At 43.1% G+C, this 26,610-nt stretch overlaps 1 protein-coding gene across 2 annotated transcripts in view; it reads left to right on the forward strand.

Annotated features, from left to right (window-relative positions):
• Positions 1-7,861: 7,861 nt before the first annotated feature.
• Positions 7,862-26,610, forward strand: part of mdfic (MyoD family inhibitor domain containing) — a 34,806-nt gene continuing 16,057 nt past the window's right edge. Inside the window, exons 1-3 of one of the 2 annotated variants that reach the window (XM_080420793.1) lie at positions 7,862-8,202; positions 10,396-10,491; positions 13,282-13,407. In XM_080420793.1, the coding sequence (XP_080276919.1) occupies positions 10,407-10,491; positions 13,282-13,407 (211 nt within the window). In that variant the 5' untranslated portion in view covers positions 7,862-8,202; positions 10,396-10,406. The remainder of the gene's footprint in view (positions 8,203-10,395; positions 10,492-13,281; positions 13,408-26,610) is intronic. The other variant, XM_080420792.1, reaches the window with a different exon arrangement.

The following is a 26,610-nucleotide window of genomic DNA, read 5'->3' on the forward strand; positions in this document are numbered from 1 at the left end:
CTTTCAGTGCTCTATTCTCCTCATGGCTAAGGGCATTTATTTTATCGCCCATCTCCCTCTCTCTGTCTCTTTGTGAAAGTTCTACTCCCTAAGAGAAACTTAATGCAGATGGCTAGCAAAAATAAACCACAAAAGAAGGCGTTGCTGGAACCACGTAATTAACCAGTAGCCTAGTCTAGACACTTGGACTGTTAACATTGGCCCCATAACAAATACATTGTTCTGCAGACTGTCCGCCCTGTGATTAGAGGCCTTTGATCACTGGATTAAAATAGTTTCATACCGGCTATGCCGGTGGCTTGACCATTTGCTGACCGCGTAACTGCAACTGTAACTTCCAGAGCTCCTGCGTTGCATGTCATACCTTTTATTTCATTTGTTTTAATCTCAGTCCCTCTCATGTCGGGGCGGCACTGGGGGTAGAGTGGCCATATTGGAATCAGAAGACTCCCTGTTCGATCTCCGGCTCCTCCTGGCTTTGTGTTTGTCATTGAGCAAGACACTTAACCCCTAAATGCTTCCCATGAGCTGGTTGATGCCTGGTTGCCTCCACTGTAGGCATGTGAATGTGTGAATGTAACACACATTGTAAACCACTTTGGATAAAGATGCTACCATTTTACCCAGTCTCATCTCATCTATTCTATAAAGTTCAAGTAGCCTGTCTGTCGGTCTGTAAAGATTATGCCCATGGACATGCATGACATCACAGAACGCAAATCGCCGTTGTTGGCAACAGTTTCTGTTGTATGTTGTACAGTATGTGATGTGACCATAGCTCAATCGGCGAGAGAGAGAGAGAGAGAGAGAGAGAGAGAGCGAGAGAGAGAGAGAGAGAGAGAGAGAGAGAGAGAGAGAGAGAGAGAGAGAGAGAGAGAGAGAGAGGGGGAGGGAGAGTGAAAGGGAGAGAGAGCGTATTTCACCCACGCAATAACCCGACCATACTGGGTTCTGAAACCTGAACACGCTGACCGTTGTCAGCGCAGTAACCCCGGCAACGCTGGGCAAACTGATAATATGGCACATGTCCACTTGTCTATCTATAAATTATGCAGATATCTGTGAGTGTGTGCGTGTGTGCGTGTGTGTGTGTGTGCGTGTGTGCGTGTGTGCGTGTGTGCGCGCGCGCGTGTGTGTGTGTGTGTGTGTCTTCGTGTCCGCCCTTCACGTACAGTATATCGAGAATCATTAGACCAATCGGCTTCAAATTTGGCATGCGTATTTTGCTGGGGACCCAAGGGAGGGCAGAAACCTCCAAAATGTTCATTTTTCAGGAAATGAAAAAACAAAACAAAAAGTGGAGTTAGGAGGTTTTGTTCATCATTGATAAGAACAACTGAATGGACCTCCAAGCTCACAATGAGGTTGGAGGTCAAAAGGGGGTGGAGCCTGGAGTCAGCAAAACCAGCTAACTCCACGCCTCTTTGGTGGATTTAGCTGGTTTAGCAGAACGTTTGAGGATCCAATGGAGTTATAGCTGGTTTTGTCAGAAGCGCTCTCTTTAACCAACACACAGACGTAAAGGGTGTTCAATAGCACTGATTTATGAAAAAAAATGGAAAAGCACAAAAATAGACAGCAACGACATGCAAATGTCACTGTGCATGTGTGCGTGAGCGTTTGTGCGTTTGTGCGTTTGTGCTAGCGTGTTTGTGCGTGCGTGCGTGTGAAACGTTTTGTCCTTTTATTTCGCGGCTCGTTCGACTGAGGGGTCCCTGGTCTTTTGTTCCCTCGGTTCAATGTGGGCCATCAAAGCCCTCTGAGACTGCAACAGTGATTCATACACTCGAGTTGAGTTGAGAAGTGCGTGCAGTGTTGATATACAGCCGTGCACTAGCATGTGCACGCGTGTGGCAACAGTGTCAGAGGCCCAGGGAAGGACAGAGACATCCACAACGTGTTGCGCTTTGGCGGACGGGCAGAGGCAGCACTCCTTTCCCTTCTCCAGCTTAGAGAGGATTAGTCTCGTCAGCGGTGCGTGCGTCGCCGGCAGCCGAGCCCCGCGCAGCTCTCTCGCAGTGGTATAAAGTAACTAAGTATATTTACTCAAGTACTGTACTTAAGTACAATTTTGAGGTACTTTTACTTTACTGGAATATTTTCAATTGTCTATACTTTTACTTCTACTCCACTACATCTCAGAGGCAAATATTGTACTTTTACTCCACTACATTTATTTGAAAACTTTAGTTACTAGTTACTTTTCAGATATAAACTATGATATAACGAAACATACATTAACCACTTTAGCCCTATTTTATACCTATAGGCTATTTGAAAATAGCCGATCTACAAGCTCACAACGCGTCGCATAGCGACGCGTTGTGAGCTTGTAGATCTGCTATTTTCAAATATTTAGTACTTTTACTTTTGGTACTTTAAGTACATTTTGATGCCAATACTTTTGTACTTTTACTCAAGTAAACTTTTAATTCTGGACTTTTAATTGTAACAGAGTATTTTTATATTGCCGTATTGGTACTTTTACTTAAGTAAATAATTTGAGTACTTTTTCCACCACTGCTCTCTCGGCTCCCTCTCTCTCTCTCCGCTTCTCCTCGCTCCCCCGCTCAGCTCGCCCGCCACTGCCACTACTACACACTCCAGCAATCAGGCAGGCTGCCAAACAACACAGATGAAGTCAACAGAGGGACGCTCCTCTCTCCCCGTGTCTTCTGAGATGTGACTGCGACAGATGCAACGACAACACTCGCCGCTTGACACGCGGTGACAGCCCGCCGTGTGTACACACACTTGGACTTATTTTGAAGAGGGGAGAAGAAGATGGAGGAGGTTGCTCGCGTGTGTGTGTGTGTGTGTGTGTGCGTGTGCGTGTGGGGGTGTGTGTGCACGTGCGTGTGGCACACTATACACATGATCACACACACAAGATAATGTTTGTCAGCAGCGACGGCGGTGTCACCACTGCATGGGAAGAGGGAAAAGGGAGACGAGAGGAACACGAGACGGTGTGGTTGTTGATGTTGCGGTGCTGTCACATTCACGCGGGCGCATGCAGGAAGCTCAAACGATCTCTGCACAGGAGGACCCCCCCCCCCCCACACACACACACACACACACACAGTACTGTACATACAGCATGTTTTCAAGTCGTGCTACGAAACGATTCAATCGATGGCCATGGAAGCCCATTACGCAGCAAAATCACAATCTCATTGACTATAATGCCATTCTTTCCTGGCGTCCCTATTTTTGGTCCCCTTTTTTCCCCTCTACACCAGTGGTTCTCAAACTTTTTTTTAATTTCAAGGACCCCCATAACTCTGAGAGTGTACAAATGGCATTGTACACTCTCAGAGTTACAGATCCGTAACCCAAGGATCCCCGAGGGTCCCTGGACCCCACTTTGAGAACCTGCAGCTCTACACCAAATCTCTTGGCCGAAAATAGCAGATTTACAAGCTCACAACAGCACGTCATTTTGCTACAAGCGTTGAGAGCGTGGTGGTTAAACCATCGCACCTCTCATCCGGAAACCGCTCCCACCTCCTCCATACCTCTCAAAATGTGCGTCCGCATTGCTTCCCAAATAGGCAGGTGGAATGAAAGCACTGCATGATGGTAAACGGAGTTCCAATGGGTGGGGTGGTGGGGTGGGGGGGGGTGGGGATGGGGTGGGGTGGGATGGCGGGGGTGAGGGGGTGTCTGTATCCAGGTAATTACTGTCTAAGGGTGCACAGAGGCCCTCTGTGATTACACATCAGGCCTGTAATGGATTCAACACTTATAAACGGAATGGAAAGAGAGAGAGAGGGGGGGGGGGGGGCGTGTGTGCCGCATTCTGCCTAATTTATGCTCCTCGTGCGACGGTGTCGCGCGCTGAAATACCAGATACACAAGCTCACGACGCGTTGCGGATGCGCCGGGTCGTGAGCTTGTATATCGCTATTGTCGGCGTGCGGCAGAGTCGTACGGCGAATTCTAAATCTGGCTTTACTCTTCCTCTTTCCCGTTGCAAGGCGAGGGGACGCGGGTGGGCAGGCAGGGGGGAGGGGGAGGCAAGGTGCGGTGGGGTGGGGCGGTTGGAAGGTAGGCATATCTGCAAGATGGATTACGCAGGGTTTGCCGAGTTCACCATTGACACAGATTCATCGTAAATCATTATGCCGGGGACCCGGAGTGATTTCTGCATTAGGAGCTGAAAATGGAGTTCAGCCAGTCAATGAGGGAGGGCATATTTCACATCAATCACCTCCACACTTCCATGTTACCCGGGCTTAAATCTCACTTATACTGTTACCAATAGGGTTCAATGGCTATGATGGCAATCAGAAAGACACTACACTAACAATAGCCCAGTGACTTGCTGTATATAGGGGACACTGCATGGGCCTCCCGCGCCATTTATCTAAAGTGAATTATATATGAACTGAAACGGAGGGATCTGAGACGATGATGTTGTATATCTCCCAGGGACCAAAGAACTGCCGTTATCTAGGTTAAAGTTTGAGTGTGTATTATCACGGCTGTTTCTAGGTTGTACCAAAGTACCATTTTAGTTAGTTAACTGCATGAAGGAACTGCATGCCTGTTAACTAACTTGGAAAGTCAGTCCCTGGAGCAGATTTGCTCATATGGGATTAGCATGCTCATCATAGGGCTGTTATGGCAGAATTTGAGTGCTTGGATTCAAACAGATACCTTTTTTTTTATCCGGGCGGCCCGGGCCCTATATTTTTAGATGATTTGGGCCTAAAACAAAGGAAAGGTGTATTGGAATTGGTCCATTCGATCGCCTCCAGACACATGGCATTGGAGGGACAATCTTGCATTTCAAACTATATGCCAAACATTGTAGCTACTTTTTACTCCATGCACTGCAATTATTTGGCAACTTTAGTTAGAATACTAGTTACTTTGCAAATTTACAGAACACACACTAACTGATAAATGATGATTTATTATTAATGCAACCCCTGCTATGCATAATGGGACAGATAGCTTAGTAGGACAGCAGAGTGCTATCTCTGAATGTGTGCCATTCAATTGGTGTTTTCTCTGGTTAAGATTTTTAACTTGATCTTCAGTTCTATAAGCTGTAGTGTCAACTATTCACCCAATCTAATTATTAATTTCATTATTTTGCTATGATTCCCTGCTTTCATATGAAATGAAGAAAAGAAAATGCAGAAAATGCAAAAATCCTAGACAACTCAGCTCTATTCAAAATGGGTCACATAGGTTAAGCTGCCAAGCAGTAGCCTACATGGAATAATCAAAACCAGCCCCACCTTTACTGCCTTTAATTAAAGTGAAGAACACATGAATGCATTACTAATGATAATCCAATACTATGATTGTGAATTCTGCATAATGAGTCATTTTATGTTGGGTATTGTATATTTTGATGTCAATAAGTTGAGTAAAATGATACGGTAACACTTGATATGCATCCCATGTCTATAATTCATTATAAATATACTTACAATAAATTATAATCGGCTTATAACACTGTATAACACTGATTTTAGAATGCATTATAATCACTGTTATAATGCAATATAGTATGATCATATGTCACTGTAAGTGGTCATTGGGTGCTTTAATTACCTTCAGGAATGTAATCACTTTACTTAAAGCACACAATGACCACTTATATAGTGAGTTATAAGACTGATTATAATACATTATAAGACTGATTATAATACATTATAAGATTATTATAATGTATTTCAACTATGATAAAACACTAATACACGAAAACAAGACCAGGAGACCTGGTTCTGCCAGACCCAGAATGAAGTCCTAGTATGTAACACACCTACAAACCACTTTATAACTGAAGTTCATGATGTCATGAATAGTTCGTGACGAAAGGGGACGAAAGGGGGACAGACTTTTTTGGCTGGGGCCGGGGGACAAAGTGACCATGCCGATGTATGGAGAAAACAGATACAAAGCCTCATGTAAGCCCGACCCCTTGGGTCTGGCAAAAAGGTCTGTGAATGTCCAACAATTATGACGTATTCAAATACTTGACCGTATAAGTCATTGTATAATCCTTTATAATGTGTTATGATTACCGGTATTCTTGTTGACCAAATCTCCATACCTGCCAATGATGATGTCACTAGTAGGCGGATTTCTGAACTGTCCACAGCCCTACACTGAGACACAGAGTGAGTATAGACAAAAGTGGTACCATATTATAATGAGGGTGCCAGGATAGGTGGGCACCAAGGAAGAGTCGGCACCTCTGTGTTAAATTGGCATTTCCCCCCCCCCCCAAATGTTAATAAGTAAAATATTTAGAAAATATTGTTAAGTAAAGTAAAGTATATAGGATTAGAATATGCTTAAACATTCGACAATTAAGGTCTGATATTTATTATATATACAATTGCTACAAATTGCTACAAAAGCTGTATATCCAGTCATTTTGGGGCATAAACAAGAAGTTGAAGGATACAATTAAGTCTGATAATGATGTACCGTGCATGTTCACATCATGCATTCTTTACAATACTTAAGACCTTTTTTTCTTTTTACATTTTGGACAAAATAGCCAATTTTACATCGAGGTGCCCAGATGAGCCTATATGTCCACCTATCCTGTATTCATAATGAGCATTGCATTAGTGGGGATCATTTATATGAGGATAGATTGAAAATGGGTGAAATGGTCCTTTAAGTAAATAATAATAATAATAATAATAATAATCTGAGTACTTCCAACACTAGTGATACCAATACTTGTATACATTTACTCAAGTAAAAATCTGAATGCAGTAACAACTGATACTATAGTTTGTTAATTGTTCCTTTTACTAAATAAATCAAAAGTTACTTTTTTCAACATTGTGGTAGGCCTATAGCTACTTAACTTAAGGGCAGTGGTGTAAAGTAACTAAGTATATTTACGCAAACTTACTGTACTTAAGTACACTTGAGGATTTTTTACTTTACTGGACTGGATTATCTAAAAATGTCAATACTTTTACTTCTACTCCACTACATCTCTGAGGCAAATATTGTACTTTTTACTCCACTATACAATTATTTGACAGCTTTAGTTACTCGTTACTTTATATATTTGGATTATTATCACAAAACATACATTAATCCCTTCAGGCCTATATACAGTATATTTAGGCCATTTGAAAATAGCTGATCGCAAGCTCGCAATGCAAGGCATTGTGAGCTTGTAGATCTGCTACATTTTCTAAAGATTTTCATACAATTTTATACATTTGAAAACGTGTGAAATGGCACATTCTGCATAATGAGTAGACTACTTTCTACTTTTTGTACTTTAAGTACAGTATGATACCAATACTTTTGTGTCTTTTTACACAAATACATTTTTTAATTCCAGACTTGTACTTGTAACAGGGTATTTCTACATTGCAGTATACATACTTCTACTTAAGTAATCACATATTTTAATAGCTTTTTTTTTTTTTTGAGAGATCTGACGTTCATAGTGACAGAACACTATGCAACCAAAAAAAACAGAAGTCTCGCTAGACGAGATTGAAATCTCGAAATTTCAATCTCGTCTAGCGAGACTTCTGTTTTTTTTTTTTTTGGGACAGTGTTCTGTCACTATGAACGTCAGATCTAAAAAAAAAGAAAAAAGCTATTAAAATATGTGATCTAACCTAAGGCCTATCCGCGCACCTTTTAAGCTGTGGCGCCTCAGGGGTGGAGTTATGAAATTTTTCTACTGTACCATTCATCCTAAGATATCATAACGTCATAGAAAAGGTAAGAAAACTTTAGTCCAAAATTCTCCTTTAAGGGGAAAAAGGAAAGAAAAGAAAAAAGAAATCAGAGTAGCCCAGTTCACCCAGCACATGCTGTGTAATGACTGTGTGCATCTGGCGGGGTGCTGCTGGTTCGCTGCTGGCTGCAGGAATCCGGATATGATGAGAATGTTTTAGTCCAACAACTATCCTAAAAAGACCACAGCAAACTACCTAGCGTTGCTGCACGCCCTAGAGAAGTCCCAGGGATTATTTATTATGGTTACCAGCCTTCATCATCGACAACTGGAATAAACGGGATCTATATTGTTGTTCTCGGCGCAGTAATCGCGGGGGGAACAAAAAGTTTTGTACACAACTTTTTCCCTGAGCTACTACTTTAAGGCAAAAGTTTTCCCGGGAAAGAAGCGTTTGTTTTACCGCGGGGCTGCTATAGGATGGGTGATCAGAGCCAGAGCTGAAGCATGTTTGAAAGGTAAAGGCTGCTTTAGTTTATGATAATAAACACACATGTTCTGATTTATTAGCATCGATCCTGACTTGTTGTCCGTCGTACGACGGCGCCGCTCGCCGAAATTAACGGATCTACACAAGCTGACGCGCAGTGGAAAGTAACAAAGTACATTTACTCAAGTGCTGTACTTAAGTAACATTTTGAGGTACTTTTACTTTACTGTGAGTGTTTCCCCATTTTCTGTACTTTGTTTTACTTCTACTCCACTACACAGCTCAGAGGCAAATATTGTGCTTTTTACTCCACCTCAATTGTTTGACAACTTTAGTTACTTTGTAAATTTTGATTATTATTACAGCCCGCCCTTATTTAAACTTTGGCTTTTTGAAAATAGACGATCTATAAGCTCACAATGCGTCGCGATGCAACGCATTGTGAGCTTGTCTGTTGCTATTTCAACAGATTTTTTAAATACATTTTAGACATTTATGATAACTTGTGAAACGGGACATTTCGCATAAAGAGTACTTTCTACTGTTGTTACTTTAAGTACATCTTAATACCAGTGTTGGAAAGTAACTAAGTACATTTACTTAAGTACTGTCCTTAAGTACAATTTTGAGGTATTTGTACTTTACTTGAGTATTTCCAATTTCCAATACTTTTACTTCTACTCCACTACATCTCAGAGGCAAATATTGTACTTTTACTCTACTACAATTATTTGAAAACTTTAGTTACTAGTTACTTTTCAGATCATCAGAATTATGATATTATGAAACATACATTAACCACTTTAGCCCTATTTTATACCTAGGCTATTTGAAAATAGCCGATCTACAAGCTCACAACTGTGAGCTTGTAGATCTGCTATTTTCAAACATTTTAGTACTTTTACTTTTGGTACTTTAAGTACATTTTGATGCCAATACTTTTGTACTTTTACTCAAGTACATTTTGAATTCTGGATCTTTACTTTATATACTTTATAGTATTTCTATATTGCAGTATTGGTACTTTTACTTAAGTAAATAATTTGGGTACTTTTTCCACCACTGCTTAATACTAATACTTTTGTACTTTTACTCAAGTACATTTTGAATTCTGGACTTTGTTACTAACCCTACATTGCAGTATTGATACTTTTACTTGATGTGATTTGACTTTTTCCACCACTGAACGGATGTACTTGTAAGCTGACGCGTTGTCAGCTTGTGGATCAGTTATTTTTGGTTCTAATAAGTCACATGATGAATTGATTGACCGCGATCAATCACTGCTGTTGTTCAACACGTTTATTTATGTAAAGCCAGACGGGGAAGGGAAAAAAATCCACCAAGTTTTAACGACATACTGCAGATTGACGTCACTTTCTCCAACATCTCTCTCTCTCTCTCTCTCACACACACACACACACACACACACACAGTGGTGGAAAAAGTACAACAATTCTTTACTTAAGTAAAAGTACCAATACTGCAATATAGAAATACTCTGTTACAAGTAAAAGTCCAGAATTCAAAATTTACTTGAGTAAAAGTAAAAAAGTATTGGCATCAAAATGTACTTAAAGTACCAAAAGTAAAAGTACAAACATTTTGAAAATAGCAGATCTACAAGCTCACAACGCGTCGACGCGTTGTGAGCTTGTAGATCTGCTATTTTCAAATAGCCTAGGTATGAAATAGGGCTAAAGTGGTTAATGTATGTTTCACAATTTCATAACTCATATCTGAAAAGTAACTAGTAACTAAAGTTTTCAAATAATTGTAGTGGAGTAAAAGTACAATATTTGCCTCTGAGATGTAGTGGAGTACAAGTAAAAGTATTGGAATTTGGAGATACTCAAGTAAAGTACAAATACCTCAAAATTGTACTTAAGTACAGTACTTAAGTAAATGTACTTAGTTACTTTCCACCACTGCGCGCACGCACGCACACACACACACACACACACACACACAGTTCACACACAGTTCACACACACTGCTTTATTATGGTGATCGACCCTTTTCGCGTTGCTTTACTTTTTGTGTGCGTGTCTTTTTGAGGGAGGTGTGATCAAGTCCCGTTCACTTTCACAGAGCTGAAGGGAAGATTAAGGGAGGAACTTATTCAAGCGTGTGTGTGTCTGTGTGTGTGTGTGTGTGTGTGTGTGTGTGTGTGTGTGTGTGTCTGTGTATGTGTGTGTGTGTGGGTGGGTGACTTGACAAGACAGCTGTCTCATGTCCAAAGAGACGGTCCTACCTCCACCAGGGCAGCAGGACCCTAACCAGGAGGAGACAAACCCCCTTCTGTCCAACTCACAAGGTAAGTGCCAGCAGTGGTGGGAAAAGTACTCACATTTTTTTTTACTTAAGTAAAAGTATCAACACTGCAATGTAGAAACACTCTGTTACAAGTGTACAGTACAACATTTATTTGAGTAAAAGTACAAAAGTATTGGTATCAGAATGTACTTAAAGTAGGCCTACTAAAAGTAGAAAGTAGTCATTATGCAGAATGTCCCATTTCACAAGTGTAAAATTGTTATTTTGTTTTTGGAAAATAGCAGATCTACAAGCTCACAATGCTTCACACCGCGGCACATTGTGAGCTTGTATATTGGCTTTTTTCAAATGGCTGAAATGTATATAGGGCTGAAGTGGTAAATGTTTTGTAATAATAATCCAAATCTACAAAGTAACTAGTATTAACTAATGTTTTCAAATAATTGTAGTGGAGTAAAAGTACAATATTTGCCTCTTGAGATGTAGTGGAGTGGAAGTAAAAGTACTGAAAACTGAAATACCCCAGTAAAGTGAAAATACCTCAAAATTGTACTTAAGTACAGTACTTGAGTAAATGTACTTAGTCACTTTACACTAATGAGTGCCAGCAGGGTCATCCCTATGTTCCCCGGGTTCTATGTTCCCCTCTTACCTTAGGGTTAGGCTTAGGGTCTTAAGCGGGGAACATACTGTAGATACGCTCCCTTGCCAGCAAACCCTAACAGGACAGTTCTCTGAACTGGGTTTTGAATTGGACATTACAGTACAGGCCTATTAGAATGTGAGCTCAGCTGATAATGATAATGCTTTGCTTTTGTTGCTGTTGATCATCCCCATCAGTGTGAATCATGTCTCTCCCTGAGTGAGTTACTGTAGTTAGTGTACACTGTGTTCCTTTCAAACGACTTTTTCCCACGCCTGAGAATATACGGAAACATAGTTATAAACACTTAGATTTATGTTGCCTATGTGGCCAAGTAGTGTGGGTGGGCGGGCGGGCGGGGGTTTATGCGAATAGTATACACTGGATGAAATTATAAAGCAGTACGATTCGCTTGTCAACATGAATACATTCATGAAGAGGAATAACAACAACCTTTTAAGGTCTTCCTTTGAAATTATTATTCCTTTGGCTTTAGTACACATATATCTACTGTGCTGTATATAGCACCATTAGCCATGAATCATGATGTTTTCCTTCTCTCCCCCAATAAAGATTGAAGTAACCGACTATAACCACGGCCAATTATAGTTTTTAATTAACTTTCTAGTTGCCCGGTGCGATTATCACATGTAAAATAAGCTTGCGTTCCCTCCCCACGCCCCCCACTCACACCCCCCTTTTTTCATTTTTCTTCAAACAAGCAATGGACCATTCACCATACTATTTATACTGAGTATCATTACGGCACTGTCAAAAAATAGCAAAGTAGGACAAAGTAAGCAATCAGTGCGACTGGTGGATTGCGAATGGATTTTCACTGGACCTTCAAAAGGCGCTCTCAGTTAAGACTGGACCCCCCCTCCGCCTCTCTCTCTCCCCCCCCTCTCCCTCTGGGGACTGTGGATGTACTGAGAATAGACCAATTTATTTCTAACTGTGATCACTAAATACCGCGATGCATCACACAGCGCTGCTGCCACCGCCACCACTGGCGATGCCGCTATAGGCATCTGTGCATCGATCTCGGCCGTCACGCCGGGGCTAAAGATTCACCATACATCAGCCCCGGGCTGAGATTGTGCCATATCTATCTCGAGCTAGCGAGGCCTGCGTGCTCCGTTCCAACTCCACCCGCCATCCATCATTGCTTACAAAACAAGAGCCCGTTGCAGCGTCGGAAACAAATGCATCAACACTCCCGGCTTTGGTGAACGCTGTTGTTAATGTTTTGCTGAATCATTGCTCACTGTTTTCCCCTTTTTTTTCCTCCTCTCTCTCCTGTGATCTTTGCAAGGGGAAGCAAGTATTAGACTAGAGCTCCAAACACAAGAGAAACTCGGCATACTGAAACCACAAGCAGGATCTGTGAGCAGGCGTCTGGCACTGAACCAGTGAATAAAGTCATTGTGGCTGCCTTATTTACTGAACAAAGCCGCATTGTGCAGTGAATCAAGAGCCAGTCAAGTTCTGGTGTCAAGATGTCCAAAAAACAAGGATCCGAATGGGAGAAGTGACTGAAGCTGTCTCTCTCGGGTTTTCTGTGCGCAGCTATCAGGGCCCATGGTTTAGTTGCGTACTGACTTTTTCCAGTTTAGATGAATGCTGCCTTTATGGCTGTAAAAAGCGCTTGGCAGGTAGAGCACGCCCGGGAGCAGAACGAGAGCAAATAAGATCCAGAAATCTGGCGCTTTTACCTGTACCGCCCCACCATGTTGTGCAACTATATTCGCCAAGGGCCTGTGTTTTATCTGGCAAAAAGAACATGCACTGCACAGGCCTGCACCTCTCTGGCTTGTCTAGCCGCTGTCCCTGACATTATGTCCGCAGTGGAGGTTGACCCCTGTGCTCAAGAGTTTACATCTGTTTTGGAAGAAGGGCGGTAATGCCCCTTAATTTAGAACAGTCACGTTTTTAACGGGATAACATTGAAATAAACAACTGCAGGAGTTTGTTTTTCCACTTTGCTTGTCCCCACTGTCACTCCATTGCTGTTGTCTCTGTCACGCACACACATAGGTCACCCTTCTCTGTCACTCTCTCTCCCTTATGCACCATAACATAACATAACAACAACATAACATAACATAACATAACTTAACACCATTCATAAGCTAATGTCCAGACAGTTTTGCTCCTTCACCCCGGTGTCTGTTCCTTTGATCCCAGATGCCCGTGACACTGACTCGTCAGGAACTGAAACGCCACCCAAAACCGCGTCACCCAGGGACGCCGCCACTGGAGGACCGAGTCCTGTCACAGAGGGGACGCCTGGCCATTGTGAGCCTGTACGAAGTAAGTGTTAACGAGCTGGAACAAAGCCGTGGGTAGATGACAGGATGTCCTGTGTGTGTTACTTCAGTGACAACGACAGTGACCAGCTACACAGCGCAAAGACACATTCACACTGACACATTCACCTTGTTTAGTGAGATGGCAATATGCTTGTGTACAAACTGTTGGAGCTGGGAGCTTAGCAACGTTTGTGTGCTTTCGCGACATTAAACAGGCCTCGCCCGTCCAGGTGTCAGTTGTGTGTTGCATTCTGACGGCGTCTGCAGAGCAGGGCATGTACTCTACGTTCCGAAGCGCCATCGGCAGTCCAACTAAAACATTAGGCTTGGCATTTTCCAAATAAAAGTATCAAGATAGCATTGGAGCCCTGTGGCATGGCTTGTGAGCACTAGCATGCAAGCTCTCTCATTCTAGCTTAATGACCAAGACTTGGCCGGGTCTCTGCGCTCGGCTTCTCCGTCCAACCCTCAGCGCTGTGTTGTGGGAGGGAGGAAATCCTGTCGCGGTTTTGGCCGCTGACTCTCTGCAGACCACTGATTGCAGTTTAGCCACAGTGTTTTGTAGGCGATACCAAATATTTACCTATTGGAGCAGAGTACCCCTGCCTTGGCTGAAGGTGTTTTGATTCGCCATGTGGAGACAGGTGGTTACGCCAGTCTTGAGAAGCACTGCTTCTTTTGCACGATGCAGTCTTCTGCATGTGTTCCACTTGTGTGAAACTCTATAACCGCCTCTAAAACTGAGGTACTTAGGCTATATATCAGATGCTATGGGAATGGTTCCTACTTCTTCTCACTGCTGTCCGCATCTGCATCTTGTCTTAATTTTTGTTCTCATGAAATTAATATGGGAAACTTAATTGCGTTGACGGGAAACTTCTCACTGTTTTGTATTCCCAGAGCATGGAAAAGTAGCTTGTTACACCCTATTTCCACAAGCCCCCTTGTAACTCTGAAATAATAGAAGCAACCTGCTCTGTCTGGAATGTTCTAACATTCACCACCATCCGCACCAACACGACAAACGGCAGTCGCCTCCCGTCACGTCGAGCTCTGAGCTCGGACGTGTTGCTTTCTCGGTCACGGGTGCGGAACGCACACTGAAGCGATAATAACTGGAGCGGTGAGTTAGTTGAGTCTCGCTCCCCCTGTGTCTCGTTATGACTAGATGCACTGTGACTTGATGCTGAACATATAGATTGCAGGTCAGACAAGGTAGCAGCCTGGAAAAGTTTTGCGCTTTATTGTTGGCTAAGAGAGGTGTCAAGCGAGGCTAATAGCGGCTGATTGCTTCCATCCCTGTGACCGCGTTAGTTATAATCAGACTTGTGTTAGCGTTTGACACAACAGCTCTTTTTGTTTCTAGGTTGTTAACTTTTTCCAAGGCGCCTTTTTCCTGCCTCTTCTATTTATTCATTTATTTATTTATTTATTTTCTTTCTTCTATTTTTTTGATCTTCTGCTTAATGACTTGCCAGTGGCTTGTTTACTGAAGCAGCGAGGAAAAGAGATTTGGTTGCAAAACGATGGGAAGAAAAGTGTTTCTATCAGGGGTCTCACTAAGCGTGGCAGGTGTAGTGTGGAGCGTTGCACTCGTTGCGGGAGGCGTCGAGTTCTTTCATCTCGGGAGATAAGCCTGTGACAACACTTTTGCTTTGTACAGTAAGTGATGCCCCCCTTTCAACACACGCAACACTCACAGGCACACAATGGCTGGTAAGCGAAGCTCCCGTGAAGAGGATTGCGCTACCACTTGTTTGAGAAAATTGCAAGAACATGAACTGGGCTTTTCAGATAATGCGTTTGTGCACTCATGTCACATACCGGGTGTAGTATGTAACAAATAGGGAGTCCACACATCAGTAAAATGTAAAAAAGAAAAAGTAATTTATTTAAACTTAACTCAAACAAAAGGCAACTGCTCTTGTTTAATTGCTTTTAAGGTTTTAACGCCTCGGTTTTCTTTTCCCCCTTGCTTGTTTTTAAATAATTATTTTTAAGACCCTTCTTTTCTCGTTTTTTTTGCAAATGTTTTTATTCTGTACTGTAGCACTTTGAGGTTTGTTCAAATGTAAAGTGCAATACAAATCATTTATTTTATTATTATCATTGCTCACTGGAGGAGAAGAGACAGTGTTAGTTTCCCCAGTCACCCCCCAGGTGAGGCCCAGTGGCTGACGACCTACCTCAGCAACGCCACTCTGCCAATCACCTCCCCTGCTGGGAATGAGCCGGCCCCAGACAGGCAGAGTGGGGAGGCCGTCACGCTACAAACTACAAGCTCACAACACGTGTTGTGGGCTTGTAGTTTGGCTATTTCCGTTTGTTCGTCATACGATGACATACTGTATGTAGACTTATAGAGCTTAACCCATTAAGACCGGCAACGCATCTGTGTCATTTTAGATTTATTTGGCTATTCAAAAATAGCAGTTCATAATGCGGCACAGATTGCCGCACTATGAGCTTGTAGATCTGCTATTTTAGAAAAAACTTTAATATTTGTGCAAATCTTTGAATATATATATTTTTTAACATTTTTAACTCAAATGTTTGCTTTTGGGGATTCTACAAATGTCTTCTAAATCCTAACAGGTTTTTTTGCTATATATGTTCACAAACTTTTTTCATGTCAAGCACCCCCAAAATGATATGTATTTGTCCCCCCCCATATTTCAAAATATTTTGTTCCAGGGACCCCCAGAAGCAAAGATTTGAGTTAAAAATGTATATATTTTTATATTAATCACAATCACAATTTTTCTAAAAAGCAGATCTACTAGCTCATAGCGCAGCAGTCGGTGCCCGCACTATGAGCTTGTATATCTGCTATATTTGAATAGCCCAAAGAAAATAAAAAAATGACACAGATGCGTTCCCGGGTCCTAATGGATTAAGTGGTAAATGAAAGTTAGATGTAAACTTGACGCTGAGGGCGGTGCCGTTGACTTTGTGTCGTGAAGCAGGCGGTGTCTGTGTGGATTGGTGGGTTGCCGCTGACCATGTGGATTGCATTGCTGCTGGGGATAATTGAGAGCCTTCTTCACCGCAGAAACAGGAAATCAATAGGAGATCATCTGCCTGCCCACATCCTGCCCCCCTCCATCTGTTTTCCTTCCCTGCCGTCTGTTTCTATGGCTCGCGCCTGTTTCTGCGATGTTTCTGCTTATTTCTGTCGGAACAAGAGGGAGGCCTTACACCGCAGGGGGTTTCGAACTTTTTGGTGCCCAAGGCACACCCCAATGGGGTCAAAGTCAAAATATCAAGGCACACCTTTATTCATAGCGGGGATAACGGATCAACAAGGTCACGATCCGTCGTGAGCTTGTAGATTGGCTATTTTTGAAAATGTGTGAATAATTAATTACATGTGTACCGTATATATATATATAATGACATGCCCAAAATAGGGATGACAGGTTGAAAGTGGTTAAAATACAGTATATACTTTTAGGGTAGAATTTGCCTCTGTATTGGGACATGAATATATATTTATATGTGTGTGTGGTTGTCAAAGACTTGTTTCATGACACCGTTTGGGAACCGTTGCCTTAGCGGAGGCTGTATATGCTGTAGGAAACACACTGTTCTACTTAACCACAGAGCAATTTCTGTTTACATGAGGCAACACAATGTTGTTCGGGGAGTCATTAAACCATGCCTCCACCGTGCAAAACCTCAAACAAACCAGCATACAAAAAAAACTGCTTACAGTGCGACCTACAAAGGGATCACTTCAAGGCATAAGCGTGCTATTTAGAATTTCCCTCTGCCAGTTTAGCAGGTGGAACGTATGCACAGGTATTGAGAGCTCAGCCAGGACTCGTTTATGTCTGTAATGGTGGGGATGGCAATTAACCGACTGGAAATTTACCTGACGAAATGCTGGCGACGGTTGGCTGTGGCTGCTTGGGAGCTTTTGGCTTCGCTGCCGGTTGGCAGGTAACCAGACATCATTTGAGAGCTCCGGTCCATTCCTAAAAGCCCAGTTGGCTTGTAAAATAGTGAGAGGGGCTAGTTAAATTTGGGGATTAGCAAGCCACTGGTGGTGGCCTGTTGACGGACAGCAAAATAAGTTCGCTGCCCTATAGCTTTACCTGTAAATTCAGTCCAAAACAAGTTACAGCTGCAATCCGTGAGTTTGTTAACCGAGATTTGAACCCAGGTCTCTTTGCACGAGAGACCAAATTTCTGCTGCTCACCCGAGAGACTGTCCTCTCTCTGCCAAGGGGGATATTGCGCTTATGAGCTTCAGGCAGCACTACTTGTCAACCGGTAGGTACCCTACCTGACACCATATACATCTCAAGTAAAGAGTAGAGAGACCATTTCCAACATCTGCAGATGTACTAGTCATATTATATTATTATATTTCATCCATTAGAATAAGTTCTGGATTTCAGTTTTATTTTAAATGTCCTTTTTTTTGTACTGAGATGAACTGAAGTTAAGGCAGACTATGGTTTGCTAATTAGCAACATTAGCTGGTACCGTATATTGTTTTCCTGGCGTGGAAACCTGCACACTTGTGGCTCTGTGTGTGGCACAAGATTGTGCTGCTGAACGACAGCGCGGATGCAGTGTGATGTCGAGTTTTGAGATGCCATGTTCCCTTGCCACTGAGCTGTCTGCCACGTTGAGCCTGTCAACAATGACAAAAATGTTAGCTTCCTGCCAGGTCTCCTGGCTGTAAGGCCCTTGTCATGCTCACTCCTTGTCCCCAGTATCCTGAGGGAGGACAGAAATTCTCATGAGTGCTAAAGAGACATTCCTCAAGAGACCTCCCCGGATTTTTCAAGGAGCCGCTATCGCCTGCATCCAGGGCCACAGGCTCTTCTGGGCCCTTGCCTAGGAAATAAATTGCCACGAGGCCACGTCAAATATATAGGGATTTTTTTTAATCGTCACATTATTCACTGCATTGTCAAATTCCTCTTCTTTTTTTCTCCAAATGCGTTTCCTCAATTGTGGGTAAAGATGACCTTACTGGTGCTGAAGAACAAGTCCTCTCCCTTTTATCTGAGGGAAATTCTGTCATGTGAATGGAAGGTCAAATAACATGGCACTTGTCTTTGAAAAGGAAGACATTACGCTGGCCTTTGTCTGTGTCACTGATTGGAGTCTTTACCAGCAGGCCTTCAAGGTTATTACCTATACACTGTCAAATACATAATGTTCTTTTGACCCAGAGGGTGTGCAAATGGAACCAAATGGACCCAAAGGGTCCTTTTGTACACCCTTAGATGAACACGGAGGACGTTGCTGTGTAGGTGCAGAAAATGACCTTTTTAGAAGTGAATGTGACACATAAAAAAATCCACTAAAAGATGGATTGTTTAATAGATGACTATCATATAATTGCATGAATCTGGCAAAAAGATGCTGCTGCAATTAAAAATGATATCCGCAGCCATATAGTGTTATGATATTACAGCTGATTTTAATTTTTGTTAAATGGCTCTTAAGTGACATAAAACAAAGGGCAAATGTTTTATCCTCATCATCTTAATACCTTTTCTGCGCAATACAAATAGAATCCAACTTCCTGAACCGTCAGATACTCTCTCAGTAATATTCCGATGTCAGCATGCCGGCTCATTAACACTTTTATTTTGTATGTGAAATGAGCGGCGTGAGTTTTTTGTTATGCAAGATTCATATCTTTATCGTAATCCTCAGACCCCTGTCTTTACAGAAATAATGTGTCTGGGGCGTATTATAAACCAAGCTGCAATTTTCGAGTGATTACTTAGCGAGGGGTCAGGGAATCAAAAATGGTATAAATAGGGTGAAATGCTAGTGCAGGGGTTGATTAAAATGGTCATTGTAATTCTACCTCTGTTGTAATTATTTTCTCATTGTCTTGCTGCAGATAGATTTCATATGGGAAATTTCAAGCATGCTAATTTGCATATTTTACCCGAAGTGCCCGAGCCTATTCACTGACGGATATTTTATTTTTTTCATGGTAAGAAGAGAATCATAATACTTGTGTTGAATGATTAGATATGCTACATACCTCCATGTTTTGGGCTGAACTCTTTCAAGTGCTTCCAAGCATTCTGACACAGTGTAACACGGGCATGTTGATTGTGAGGGAAGACTGTGTTTTTCTCTTGATTACGACAAGAATTTGGATATTCAAAAGAGTCTGTCTATCTGTCCGGGGCCCCTAGACTACTCAGGATGCACTTGTTAACGCTGTACATATTCTGAACGGTCAAGTTATTCCACCTGTGCAAGCCTTTATGTTTTAGTTATTTTGCGGGAGTGAATTATACTTTCTGTGAAATGACCCAAGTTCAAATTCAAGATGCTTTTTTCTTTCTTTCTTTTTTCGGCAGAGCATAACACACAGTACACTGGCTCTCAACGTGGGGTCATTGAGGGGGTTCCAGGGGATCCCCAGCTAAATGGTTCACAGTTGGGGACCAAATGGGCCCTTACAGGTCTGTAACTCAGAGAGTGTACAGATGGAACCAAATGGACCCTCTTGGTTCTCTCAGAGTTAAATTAACATTGAGGATTTTACAGTGTAGATTTGAGGACCCAGAGATAAAGATTTTAACAAACGGAGGTCCTTGAAATTAAAACGGTTGAAATAAGCAAGATACAGTATACACACAAGACTCATGAACTCAAGGGCAGAATGCTTGTTATGAAATGTAATGCCTGTGAAGTCATGTTCTTATCTAACTGGGGTGCATAGAACAGGTCAGGCGAGTAGCTGTGGTTCACCAGCAGCAGCAGCAGCATGTTATTGTTTTCATTTCTGTATGAGATCAACTCTCATCTGTCATCTAGAATTCATTGTTTGTCTTGGTTCCAGTCCAAGTCTTGGATTGCATGGTGTGGAGTACCTCTGCCAAAGGCACAGAGAGAAACGTAACTTTCAGCAAAACAATCCTGATTTCTGCAATATTTGATCGAGACCTTCTTGCCGCACTACTGTCTTGAGAGAGAGAGAGAGAGAAAAAAATCTGCCACTTCAAATGACAGCAGCACAAGGGTGGGATTACTTGGCCCCTAACAGGGTTTTGGCTCCAACATTAAGGTTAAAACCCTTTTCTATTACTGAGATCTCTTCTGATGTTGGACCCCCCTCCTCCCACCCCTCCAACCCTCCCATGATCCTCTTTGGCCCCTTCGTGTTTGCAGGTTCAGTGACTCTTCGCTAGGTCATTCTGTCAGGGACCCTCCCTGATCGCTGAGGGGTGACCAAGGCGACTGGCGAACTGGCTCCCATCCAGACGCGTGCGCGCACACACACACACACACACACACAGGCTGCACACACACACACACACACACAGGCTGCACACATCCGACTCATAGCTGATGCCCTGGCTAGCGCGAGATCGACACCACACACACACACACACACACACACACACACACACACACACTCTCACACCCCCCCCGTCCTCGCAGACTGGGAGCTTCAGAAAAATCGATACGGCCGTCTCCCCGTTTAAAAAGCCACTCAGAGAGAGCAGACGAGCGGCCCCCCCTGTCCCTTAGCTTGATCTCCCCGGCTTAGAGGCCTTGATTGGCACCCCGAAGATGCGAGGCGCTGACCCACAGCTGTCCCATTAGCAGAGGGTTAATGCAGAGATTGATACTGAGCAAATAAAGGAACTGGGTCCGGGGCGGTGGTTTTTGATAGACTGTCCCAACACCCCCCCCCCACACACACACACACACACACACACACACACACACACACACACACACACACACACACACACACACACACACACACACACACACACACACACACACACACACACACACACACACTCCACTCCCCCTCACCCCTCGTCTTCACGGACCCACACAGACTGCTGTCAGCCAAGAGGAGCTGTGGTTTCTAGGAGAACATCGGGTGCTTGTTTTTCATCTCTCCGTATCAAGCTAGAAGGGATCGGGTCAGTGGAACATAGGTCGGTCTCGTGCATTTTAAAGGTTTCAGATGGTTCTGGAATTTTCTTTGGACTTGTACTGTGTTAGCTTTGGACTTTGCACCGTGTTAAATTCGTTTAGTAACTCAGAGAGTTTACAAATGTAACCAAATGGACCGGTACGGGCCCATTTGGTTACAGAGAGTTTTGTAAACTATCTAGGGTTAAATGTCCACTCAGGATTCTACTGTGTGAGGTGGCTATTTTGTGTGTGTTTTGCATACTTTATTTTCAGCATTCAAGAAGAGTACCATTCTTTGTTTTAGTTCCTCGGCATTGTATCAACAATAAGAAAAGAAAGGTGAAGAAATAGCCAAGTACAGTATATATATATATATATACATACTATAGCATGTGCTGGTGTGCATCTGTGTACAGCTGCTAACTCAGCCCGCGCATACAGCCTGCTGTTTGAATTTCAAACAAGACCGTCGTCCCTTCCTGTGGAACTTCTACTTGGAGGAAAAGGGAGATTTTGAAATCGGCGGAATCTGTGAGTCACCAATGTAACTGAAAATACACCCATTCCCTTCCTCCCGCCCTCCCCTCTCTCTCTCTCCCTCGTTCCTCCTCTCGCCCTCCTATTTCGCTCCTCCCTCGTTGCCGGGTTTTTGTTTGGAGTCGTCGGTGAGGAGGAGAGGGTGGAGCAGATCTTTTTTCATTCTGGCTCCCTGACAGCTCCCAGAGGCCTGCTGTGAGTCACGTCATAGCTGACGGTTGTAGAGCGATGTGGTAGCTCCTCCACCGCATGTAAAAAAGCCCCCGAATCTGTGCAGGCTTTTTAAAGACGCCGCAGCTGCGATTTCCTACCGGCTTTTTTTTTACGGCATTCCTCTCACAGATAGAGGAAGAGAGATAGAGAGAGGGAGTGAGAAAAAAAACCGAAAGGTTTGTTGACACTCATTGCTGAAACAGTCTCGGAGAGCCAGAGAGAGAGACAGCAGCCGAGTTGTAAGGCGTTTGAAAGTCCTTGACCTGTGGCGTTGTGTCACTTTAGCGACACTCAAATTAGCAGCAAGCTAAATTCCACACAACGATGAGGGGGACAGACTTCAAATGGCAGAGGGACAGATGGGGTAGAGGTGGAGCACAGTAAAATCCATAGTGTTAATTTAACCCAGAGAGAGTACAAATGTAACCTGTAAACCATGTAAACTCTCTGGGACTGGGATGTGAATGGATGGATGAATTAACACTGTGGCATTTACAAGTATAATGCCCCCCACACATACATACACATTATACACACCTGGCATGATTAGTTTAAGAGAAAATATCAGGTCATTAGAGGCTTTAAGATAGCAGTCTGACATATTAATGTGGGGAAAATGCACGTTTTTGGAAGTTGGGATTTCCAAAAACCCGATGAGACCTCGAGTCTGCCACAACTACAACCCCCACCCTTCCCCTGCAAGTCACGTCAAGCTCTTGTCTTTCGACTCGTCCTCTATGCCATAAAATGTAATTAATCAGAACAAGGTCCGAGGGGGGCTTTCCCCCCCTCGACGCAATCAGCGACAACATTGACAAAAAAATATAAATTAGTAAATCCCTGACGCCTCCCTTCGCTTGTCACATGGAAGGATGGTGCAGGTGTGTGTGTGTGGGTGGGGGAGTAGTTTGAAATGATGTTAAACATTATCATCAAGTGTCAGTTCCCTTTTAAGCTGGAAGGAAGTCTTAAGTCCACATTTGAATGGTTGTCGCAGAGAGAGAGAGAGAGAGAGATAAAAAAGTAAAATTGGTTGCAATGGAAACTGAAACATATGAATATGGGGTCTTCAACGTTTTTCAGGCCCAGGACCACTTAGCTACGAGAGAGATGTATATATTGTATACTATACATTGTTTTGCAGATTAAAATGACATTTTTTCATAGATTTCATAGATAGCTTCATAGACTTGTGTAGCGTTGTGTTGGATTCATGTTAATGTGTATTTACAGTTAACCACTTAAACCCTCAATATTTAGAAAACCTGTACTTGGTCTGCTCGTTTCCCCCCCCTTCACCAAACCTCTTAGCCGTAAATAGCCGATCTACAAGCTCACAACGCCTCGCACTGCGACGTTGTTTCGGCTGATGTTCCACTAAGAAAAGGGATGCTAGGGTTCAAGTGGTTATTGTAAAAAAAAAAGAAAAATTCTGAGGACCCCCTAGGGGTCTCGGACGCCCTGTTGAAGACCCCTGATCTAAAACACTTAAATTCATGCTCAGAATTTTGTTCTGTATGCGTCACATTCCAAACACTTGTGATATCCAGTCATGTGACATGATTTGTATTACAACCAGACACTATAGATGTCACAATGTCACATATTGGTCACTTAAACTCTACAGTATATACTTTGTTGACGGGGGTCCCCCAAGGTTTAATACTCGGTCCTCTTCTTCTTTCAAATTTTCTCTTTGTCGAAATTAGGCGCCCAATTCAACAGAATATCCGAAAATCAACTGTATATTGTATGTTATCAATATGATAATATCGTCTCCAATATCAAGGTATTTGGTAAAAACTATTGATGCTCGGTGGCGAAGGGGTGGAAGGGATGGAGGAGAAAATGAGATGTGAGCAAGAGACGCGAAATGAGATGCTGCGCGAGATGATCTGCGAGGGGCAAAGACGTGGACGGCTAATAGAGTTAAGAGCTCTGTCACAGAGCGTGTCACTGCTGCTGATAGGGTGTCACACACACACACACACACACACACACACACACACACACACACACACACACACACACACACACACACACAGAGATATGGTGTGTCAGTAATGCTGATAGGGTCCTGATATCGGAGCAGGTAATTTGGCTTGTCCTCAACAGCCCCATCATCATCGCCACCATCATTGTCTGCCTTGGATAAATTGGTGTGTGTGTGTGTGTGTGTGACTTTGACATGGCCACGCTACATATGGCGGCGTCAATCCCTCCCCCGGCCCTCACTTCTGTTGGAACAGGCGACATTCTGCTAACATGCATCAGGTGGTTGTCCACCCTGTATAAACCTTGCACATTGAGACCGATAAAGCCGGTGTCAGGGCAGAGAGAGATCAGTTCATCGGGGCACGCGTATGAAAGGCGAGCTGGCTGGCTGTATTGGATTGCGTGGGTCTGGAGGCACGTGACATGGGTTTTGTAAACAAAGACTCATTCATTTCCTCCACGGTGCCAGAGCTCCAAAGACCACAAATGGCCGTGTTTGCAGGTGGGAAGGCGGTGGAGGTCTTTGTCACTGCGCTAGTGACTCCAGCCGGTTGGTCGGGGTGCCTGTTCAGCAGGGAGCAGAATTGGGAGGGACAGTGTGTTCCTCCACACGCTCTATGCCCATGAAACATGTCATGTCTACACCCTCCCCAAGACCAAACCATAGGACTTAGCAATGACAGCCAAGGAACTAACTGTAGTGTAGGGGAATTGCCATTACGATTAAATTGGGGAGAAACAACTCAACAACAACAACACCATTTTGCTCTGCAGAAACAACAAAACAAAACAAACCTTAACTAAACTTGTTAACCACTTGAATCCTGGCTTCACTATCCCGGGGCGAACATTTGGTGAAAATAGCTGATCTACAAGCTCACAATACGTCTTTTACCACTTTTTAGATATATTTTTCAGCGAAGATATTTAGTGCAAAAGTGAAAACAGGAGGAAGCCTAGTATAGAGCCCTAGGGGACTCTGGTCAACTACAGCAATAGGCTTTAATCAGCCAGTGACAGGATCTGCATTTTTGTGCCTTATTTTGAAGTGTGTTTTGGTATCTTATTTTGAAGTAATGGTCTTGTGTTTCCTGTCTTCCATTGTAGTTGTTACTTGTATTGTCTCTCCACCTTATGATTATTGTTAATTTGTGTCACCTGTGTCACCGGTTTCTTCCACCCAATCCCCGTTTTGATTGTCCTTGAGTTCACCTGTCTCTTGATATTTCCCAGTGTACCTGTATTTATACCTAGCCTGGTAAACCCTCCCTCCGGAAATCTCATTTCCATTTGATTTCAGGAGTGAGTCTGGCCTGATCGCCCATTCTGCAATATTGGCTGTGTACACCAAATGGACGAGCCTATCAGCGTCGTCGCACATCGTTCTGTGATTGACAGCGACAGTTGGCCAATCAGGTGGCGAGTTCGAGTGAGCCCGAATGGCACCGAGTGCAGCCTGAATGCAGCCGACAAAACACGAACGGCAGCCATCTTTTCTGTCCGCTATTTTCTCCACTGTTTTTTTACTTCAAAAAGCTCTCAAACTTCTATTTTGAGGCACGGAATTTACTTATAAGATATCGTTTGGATAGAATTTAGTTGTTTAACTTCATATATGTGGTCAATTAATCATGACGGAGCCTATTTAAAAATAAAAATTCAGAGAACCGGCAGGGGCGGGCAGTGATACGCATGTATCCGAATAAGGCAACCTATTTTGCGCATGGCCGTCTCAAAAGTCCTGTTGCGTCACATTAGTCTGGTGAACTGCTGATTGGCTGAAGGGGAAAAACGATCATTGGCTGAAGGGGTTGTCAGTCAACGGTATTACTCCCGCCCAACTCCAGCCCACAGCCAATATTGCAGAATGGGCGATCAGGCCAGACTCACTCCTGAAATCAAATGGAAATGAGATTTCCGGAGGGAGGGTTTACCAGGCTAATTTATACCTGTCTGTTTCCTTGAATGTTTGTTTGTTTGTTTGTTGGTCGGATTGTTTGTCTTTGTAAGCTGTTTCATAGTCAGTTCTTGTTGCCACTTTTGCTCTCCTGTAGTCAGGATGTTTTTGTCTTCCTTGCATTTGGGTACAACTAGACCACCTTGACAACCAGTGCAAGTCTACAAACAAGGAAATGAAGAGAGAAACTCTCACATGATCATAACCTCACACAGTAGCCCAAACCCTCACAAAAAAAAAGAAGAAAGAAAAGTAGAACGTCATTAAAGGAGCACTTTTCAACCTTATCTTCATATAATTGGTCCTCATTAATGCTCATAAGATGGCATCTTTTCTTACTACTCGCTCTGTGTCTCAGAGGAGGGCTGTGGACAGTAAAGAAATCGGCTTACAAATGACATTGGTAGGCAGGTTTGGTCATTTCAAACAAGATTTAGCTTTTCCATTAAGATAAAGGCTGTAGTTTCTGTTGGCTTGGAACCCCCATCGATGATGCCATTAGTAGGCAGGTTTCTGAACTGTCCACAGCCCACCTCTGAGAGTAGACGGACATGGAATTGTGCCATCTTATTATAATGA

Source organism: Gymnoscopelus braueri (assembly GCF_963280865.1).
Source record: "Gymnoscopelus braueri genome assembly, chromosome: 23".
Lineage (NCBI taxonomy): Eukaryota > Metazoa > Chordata > Actinopteri > Myctophiformes > Myctophidae > Gymnoscopelus > Gymnoscopelus braueri.